This window comes from Carassius auratus, chromosome 40, assembly GCF_003368295.1.
Source record: "Carassius auratus strain Wakin chromosome 40, ASM336829v1, whole genome shotgun sequence".
NCBI classification, from domain to species: domain Eukaryota; kingdom Metazoa; phylum Chordata; class Actinopteri; order Cypriniformes; family Cyprinidae; genus Carassius; species Carassius auratus.
This window is the reverse complement of record NC_039282.1, coordinates 19379736-19387131: the sequence shown is the minus strand read 5'-3', so window position 1 is coordinate 19387131 and position 7396 is coordinate 19379736. Positions and strand designations below refer to the sequence as shown.

At 38.2% G+C, this 7396-nt stretch overlaps 2 protein-coding genes and 1 non-coding gene across 5 annotated transcripts in view; 2 read left to right on the top strand and 1 right to left on the bottom strand.

The window, feature by feature from the left end:
* Positions 1-72, bottom strand: trnag-ucc (transfer RNA glycine (anticodon UCC)). The gene has a single exon. It is a non-coding gene; the product is annotated as a tRNA-Gly (tRNA).
* LOC113058794 (integrin-linked kinase-associated serine/threonine phosphatase 2C) lies at positions 55-4337 on the top strand. 3 transcript variants are annotated; one of them, XM_026227004.1, is made up of 11 exons: positions 55-122; positions 463-537; positions 930-1039; positions 1189-1300; positions 2091-2197; positions 2281-2374; positions 2476-2563; positions 3092-3225; positions 3295-3414; positions 3517-3598; positions 3946-4337. In XM_026227004.1, exons 4-11 carry the CDS (start codon positions 1203-1205, stop codon positions 4084-4086), a joined length of 864 nt encoding a protein of 287 aa, XP_026082789.1. In that variant the 5' UTR covers positions 55-122; positions 463-537; positions 930-1039; positions 1189-1202; the 3' UTR covers positions 4087-4337. The 3 variants fall into 3 exon arrangements, with proteins under 3 accessions (XP_026082789.1, XP_026082790.1, XP_026082788.1); XM_026227005.1 differs by having other exon boundaries at positions 1186-1300; XM_026227003.1 differs by lacking the exon at positions 55-122 and having other exon boundaries at positions 174-537; positions 930-1049; positions 1186-1300.
* Positions 4338-5291: 954 nt separating this feature from the next.
* The window catches only part of LOC113058793 (protein IWS1 homolog), a 13471-nt gene continuing 11366 nt past the window's right edge, over positions 5292-7396 (top strand). The window contains 4 exon segments of the mRNA XM_026227002.1: positions 5292-5583; positions 5743-5810; positions 6090-6612; positions 7339-7389. Coding sequence (XP_026082787.1) covers positions 5556-5583; positions 5743-5810; positions 6090-6612; positions 7339-7389 — 670 coding nt within the window. The 5' untranslated portion in view covers positions 5292-5555.

Here is a 7396-nt window from a genome sequence, read left to right as displayed (position 1 = left end):
TGCGTTGGCCGGGAATCGAACCCGGGTCAACTGCTTGGAAGGCAGCTATGCTAACCACTATACCACCAACGCTTAGCGATACGGAAATATCATCGATAATTTTTTTAATGAAACTGAAACAAGTATACTTGCATTATAAAGTGTTTTGTGTTGCTTTGTGGGTATAATAACAGCTACTCACATATGCAATTCTATGTTAAATTATATTAAACATAATTTCGTCAATTTCATCCTCAGTTTCATTCAGTTAGCATTAGCTTGTTAGCTGTTGCTGCATTTAAACACGCTTTCAAACAGCGCCTCTCTTCGATCTGCTGATTAAGTCTCTTAACTTTTACAAATCCAGCATTAGACCTTTGTTACTATCTGTGTTATTATATTGATTTATTTTAGCGTTTGTCTACGAGTAACACGTGTTTGATTTGATTTTGACTGTCGGTGTGTATTTTTGTGGTTTGTCAGAAGCTAACAGACTGTTGACCTCTGCTTCAGAAATGGATTTATTTGATGATCTTCCGGAACCTACAAATGATCCAGGTTGGTTAATTCACACCAATAATGTAATAATAATCATCTTGCACGTGTGAATTGTGGATTTAGATGCAGATCTACACTAGCACAAGCCTGACTTTGGTATTGCCAACACAAATGTATGCAAAAATAAACAGTATTGTGCCTTATTAAATAACTAACGTGTTAAATTAATGTCTGTCTTAGATATGCATGCAAGCATATCACTCGTTTTGAGAATATGTTCTGCAAAATGCGTTTAAATGTGAGTGCATGTCAATAGTGTGAGCCTCAGAAATGCTGTCCCTCCGTTTTGAAAGCAGCCTGTAGTTATTGATGCAGATGCATGTGAAGTGATTGAACACATCTCTCTCTTCAGTCTCTTGGTGTTAATTATAATATGAGGTTTAACTGAGCAGGTCCTGTGAAAGCCAAGAAGCCGGAGGAAGAGGAACGAGGAGAGAAGAGGAAGAGGGACGTAAGCTCGCAGGACACAGAGGTGGAGGACAAGAAACAAGAGGAAAAGAAAGTTTGTAAAGGTTTTCAGCTTTTGCACACACGTTGTGTTGCTGATAGAGAGTGTGTTCGGTGTGTGTGTGTGTGTGTGTGTGTGTGTGTGTGTGAGAGAGAGAGGGAGGGAGGGAAGATCTGTGATGATCTCGGTCTCTGTCTCAGCAGATCTGCCGAAGCTGATGGGTTTTGTCTCAGCGAGACGCGGCGAACGAGAGGAGATGCAAGATGCACACGTCCTGCTTCCAGAGCTGACAGCCACCAACCTCCCCTCTCAAGTGTGAGTGATCTGTCTATCCATCTATCCATCTTCCATCCATCTATCATCCATCCATGTATTATCAATCCATCATCCATTCATCCATTTTCCATCTTCCATCCATCCATCCATCCATCCATACATCTTCCATTCATCCATCATCTTTCATCCATCCATCCATCTTCTATCCATCTATCATCCATCCATTTTCCACCCATCCATCCATCCATCCATCTTCCATTAACCCATCCATCCATCTTCCAATCATCCATCCATCCATCTTCCAACCATCCATCCATCCTTCCATCTATCATCCATCCATCATACATCCATCTTCCAACCATCCATCCATCCTTCCATCCATCTATCCATCTATCATCCATCCATCCATCCATCTTCCAACCATCCATCCATCCTTCCATCTATCATCCATCCATCATGCTTCCATCCATCCATCCATCCATCTTCCAACCATCTATCATCCATCCATACATCCATCTTCCTTCCATCATCCATCCATCTTCCAACCATCCATCCATCTATCCATCCATCTTCCAACCATCCATCCATCCATCCTTCCATCTATCATCGATCCATCATACATCCATACATCCATCTTCCTTCCATCATCCATCCATCATCCATCTTCCATCTATCATCCATCCATCTTCCATCCATCCATCCATCCATCTATCATCCATCCATCTATCATCCATCTTCCATCCACCATCCATCCATCCATCCATCCACCATCCATCCATCCATCCATCCATCTCTCTCTCTCTCTCTCTCTCTGTGTGTGTGTGTGCAGTTCTCGTCTGGCGTACTTCGCAGTGTTTGATGGTCACGGTGGAGCTCGAGCCTCACAGTTTGCTGCTGAGAATCTCCATCAGACGCTGCTCAGCAAATTTCCTAAAGGTAAATGCAATCTGCCCTGATCCTCCTCATCACACTCAAAGCTACATTAACGGGTTGTTCCCATAATGCATCATGATTTGTAGGTGACGTGGAGAATTTGGAGAAGCTGGTGAGAAAGTGTCTGCTGGACACCTTTCGTCAGACAGATGAGGATTTCCTGAAGAAAGCCTCCAGCCAGTGAGTTCTGCTTCTCTTGGTACGGCTGGATATGAGAGAAGCACCTGAGAGCAAGAGCACACTGTGTGTGTGTGTGTGTGTGTGTGTGTGTGTGTTTGCAGGAAGCCCGCGTGGAAGGACGGCTCCACAGCCACATGCATGCTGGTGGTTGATGATGTTCTGTATGTGGCAAACCTAGGAGACAGTAGAGTAAGTCTGAACATTAAAATTGAACTTATTTCTATTCAAATGTTTTGCTCTTAAATGAATATAGTTCACCCAAAATGAAAATATGCTGCAATTTACTCATCATCAGGTCATCCGTGATGAGGATGAGTTTGTTTCTTCATCAGGTTTGTAGAAATGTAGCATTGCATCAGTGTCTCATCAATGGATGCTCTGCAGTGAATGGGTGCCGTCAGAATGAGAGTCTGATAAAAACATCACAATAATCCACAGCACTCCAGTCCATCAGTTAACATCTGGAGAAGACAAATCTGTGAGTTTGTGATACTCTCATTCTGACGGCACCCATTCACTACAGAGCATCCATTGATGAGACACTGATGCAATGTTACATTTCTACAAATCTGATGAAGAAATAAACTCAACGTGACTTTTCAGTGAACGTTCATTTTTGGCCGAACTATTTCTTTAAACATCAAATTTGATTATACTTCTTCGGATTTCAGTGATACCACAATGCAAAACATCGTACTATTTTTGTGTGTGCATCAGGCAGTGCTGTGTCGCTTGGAGCAGGCTGAGGATTCTGGGAAGAGGAAGTGTGTGACTCTGGCTCTCAGTAAAGAGCACAACCCCACCATATACGAGGAGCGCATGAGGATTCAGAGAGCGGGCGGCTCGGTCAGGTGTGTGTGTGTGTGTGTGTGTGTGTGGGATGCGGGTCACGGTTGATGTAACCGGGTGTGTGTTCGCAGGGACGGCCGTGTGCTGGGAGTGCTGGAAGTGTCTCGCTCCATCGGTGACGGTCAGTATAAACGCTGCGGAGTGATTTCCACTCCAGACCTGCGGCGCTGTCAGCTCAGTCGACATGACAAGTGCGTTTAACACAAACACCGCAGATATTCTCACTCTCATGTGTTTCAAAGCTTGTTTTGGATGATTTAGTGTTGTGTGTGTGTGTGTGTGTGTGTGTTTAGGTTTGTTCTCTTGGCATGCGATGGGCTTTTTAAAGTGTTTTCTGCAGATGAGGCCCTTCAGTTCGTCCTCAATATTCTAGAGGTGTGTATTTTAATGCACTCATATTTTCTGTGTGTGTTAATATTTCTATTGGCCAGGATTATTAAACTGAACTTAGTTACTTAAAAAAAAAATTACTTAGTTTTTAATTAAATAAAATATAAAGACTGCATTAGTATGATAGATAATATTGTCATTTACTATAACCTGAGGTACAAAAATAAGAAAAAAAAAAATTTAATATAAAAACTATATAGACATACATATTTTGTAAATAAAAATAAACACTAAAATATTTTTTTTTCATTCAAAATATTACTTAAAATTCAAATAGTATCTTGATACTAAAATGCTTTGTGTATTGTATGTTAAATGATTTTATTTTGTAGAATGAAGCTGTGGAGCTGAAGGAGGGGCAGAGTGAGGGGGCGGGGCGATTTGAGGCCGCTAGTCAGCGATTGGCCAGTGAGGCAGTGAGGCGGGGCAGTGCAGACAACGTCACTGTCATTCTGGTCTCTATTGAGTTCTGAAATCATCACACACACACAGACACACACACTTCCGTTCAGAATCTTTTCTGTCACACACACACACACACACAGATACACGTGAATGCATGAGTTCAAAGGTTGAAAAGATTGAAACTGTGGTTTATTATTGAGACGTTTGAATTTTTTTTTCTTTTTTTTTTTCAAAGCAGGACTTTTGAAACCACTGTGTCAGATTCTAGTACTTGTGCTGTTTAGCATCAGATACTAAATAAAAAAACTTTTCTACGGCCTCCCAGTATCCTTGTCCTCTCTGTGTATGTGTCAGTGTGTTTGTCAGTGGATAGTTTCACTTGTATTTTAAGAGTCAATGTGCACTGATTGTTTACAACATCAGAAATATCAAACCTACGTGTACACTTTTGAAAGAGCTTTATTTAGTATTTTTGACCTTTAGTATTTAATTTAGACAGCAATATTGTGTTAATATAAGTAATTACAGGGTTTTTTTTTGTGCACATTTGGGATATTCAATTTATTTCATTTTTCTCATTTTTTATTTCATTTTCTGTTTTATTCTTTTTTATTTTTTAGGGTTTATTGTATTTTAAATGGTGTTGTATTATATATTTTTTAATTTAGATGTTATTTTATTTTTGTTTTATTTAATTTTATTAGATTTTTCATTTTATTTGACTGTATTTCATTTTAGTTGTTGTTTCATTTTGTTTTATTTCTTCTATTTTCTATTTTAGATTTAATTTCATTTGTAGTTATTTGTTTTTTATTTTATTCTATTTTATTTTTAGTTTATTTTCTTTTATTCTATTTTAGATTTTATTTATTATTTTAATATTATAATTAATTAATTTAAATATTTATTTTTCTTAGAAAAAAATCAAATTATTTAAAATGTAAAGTATTATCGTAATATTTTTTATAACGTCAAAAAAGATTTTATTATTCAATAATATGAATATTTTTTATAATTTTTAAAAAACTTTTAAAAATATATTATTAATGAAAATATGATAAAATATAGTTGAATAACAAAATGTATTTAATTAAAAGCTTATATTAGCATATTTTAGCATTTAAATAATTGTCACCAAATAGCAATATTATTTTAATTCCATCCATTCTTTAATCCAAACTAGAGAACGCGCCTTCCGTGCGTTTGCGAAGCTCCGCCCCTTTAAATTACGTTTTGAATGACGCAATTTAAAATCGACGCCGCTTCCGCACGCATGCGTCCTAGAGCGGTGAGACCATTTTAAAGGAAGAAAGGAAAACAGGCATAGTTACTGACAATCAGTAATAAATCAACAGTTTAAAATAATTAGAGCTATGTTTGTCCTGACAAACCCGGAAAGGTAAAAGTTCCCCGCGGATCCAACAGAAAAACAGGCTTCCGATACTCCAGCTCAGCGTCTGTTCTGAGTGTATTGTTGTTATTGGGGTGTGTGTGTGTGTGAGTGAGTGAGTGTGTGTGTGTGTGTGTGTGTGTGTAGATGGATGGAGACGAGGAGATCCGCTCAGGTACAACAACACAACACATTTACCATAGTATTTCTTGACGTAGCATGGTGTAAGACTGTAATAAACATGCGTTATAATGTTTTTTTGTCGTTTACTCTTATGTTAAGCATGAATTACCCTAAGATGCATCCAAGAGTCTTTGGATTTTTCTTTGTTCAGATGATGGCAGCGCTACTCCAGTCCAGGATGAGCCGGAGGAGGCCAGACCCCCATCACCACCGTCTGAGGTCCGTCTGATGTTCCGGTTTATTACCAGATGCTCTGCAGTGAATGGGTGCCGTCAGAACGAGAGTCCAAACAGCTGATAAAAACATTACAATCATCCACATGAGATGTGGTTTGGATTATTGTGATGTTTTTATCAGCTGTCTGGACTCTCGTTCTGACGGCACCCATTCACCGCAGAGCATCCACTGATGCAATGCCACATTTCTCCAAACCTGATGAAGAAACAAACTCATCCTGATCAGATTCATCATTGTTTTCTGATTGTTCTGCTCACACAGGATGAAGGCAGTGATAACGAGGACGCGGCTCACGGCAGGACGTCTGAGAACGCAGACAGCGGCTCGGATCACGAGGCCCGTGGAGGACGAGACGGGAGCGATTCAGAGCCCGAGCCGCCGCGGCCCGCAGACAGCGATGAGGAAGAGGAGGGCAGCTCTCCTGTGAAGCGAAGAGCGAGCACCTCGGACATGGAGGAGGAACAGGAGGAGAAACCACTCCCAGCCAGTGACTCCGAGCCGGAGGAAACAGAGAAGAGACACAGCCCTAAATCAGACGCGGCCAGCGATTCAGACGAGGACAAACCCAAACAGAAAACTCAGAGAGACTCTGATGCAGAAGAAGAGGAACAGGAGGAGGAAGAGGGAGGGAGGAAGGAGAAGGGAAAGTGGAAAGCTGTGATGAACTCAGACAGTGATGAAGAGGAGGAGCGACCGAAGCAGGAAGCAGGAAGTGATGAGGACGAAGGACCCAAACGACAGGCTCTGGCCAGTGATGATGATGATGATGAAGATGAGAAGCCTGGTATGTTTTACTTAGGATCAAATAAAAAATTACTTTTAGTATTATTTAATTACAATATGTGTATATATGTGTGTGTGTATGTGTATTTGTGTGTGCGTGTGTGTGTATAATTTATATGATTATTTATAAATGTGTTGTTAATATTGCTTATATGCTGTTAAACATTTTAAATAAATATGTATATTTATATAATAATTTTAATAGTAATAGAATAACTTACATATATATATTTGTGTGTGTGTTATATTATTATATTATATTATATTCCTAATGAATTTATAATCTCTGTATAAAAATAATAATAGTATTTTTTACAAATGCAGTATTGTTGTTAATATAATATAGTATATAATATGCTATTATTTTAGGCTGACTGTTATAATTGTATATAATATTGTAATAATGATTATAAATTTGTGTGCGTTCTGTATTATAACATTAATGAATATAATGATTATAGAATTGTGTTTGTCATAAATTGACTTTTTTGACTACTACTGATTATAATAGTTATATATTTATTTTTAACTCCGTATAATATTAAGTTTGTTATAATAATCTCTCTATCTATTTTTTATTCATTTATTAATAATATTGTTTAGGGTGTTATTGCTATTTCATTTATAATATATTCATATATCAGTTTAATTTAATTCTAATAATAATAATACATAATAAGTTTATAAATTAAAATTTCACTGTATTTTGTTGTGAATTCTCTTTCAGTCAAGAGGAAGAAAGCCGTTCTGTCAGACAGTGATGAAGATGAGGAGAAAGGTAGAGT

Coding starts and splice junctions, on each gene's coding strand:
- LOC113058794 (XM_026227003.1), top strand. CDS start 495: ATGGATTTATTTGATGATCTTCCGGAACCTACAAATGATCCAG. Junction 538..929: donor GGAACCTACAAATGATCCAG/GTTGGTTAATTC, acceptor TTAACTGAGCAG/GTCCTGTGAAAGCCAAGAAG. Junction 2,375..2,475: donor CTGAAGAAAGCCTCCAGCCA/GTGAGTTCTGCT, acceptor GTGTGTTTGCAG/GAAGCCCGCGTGGAAGGACG.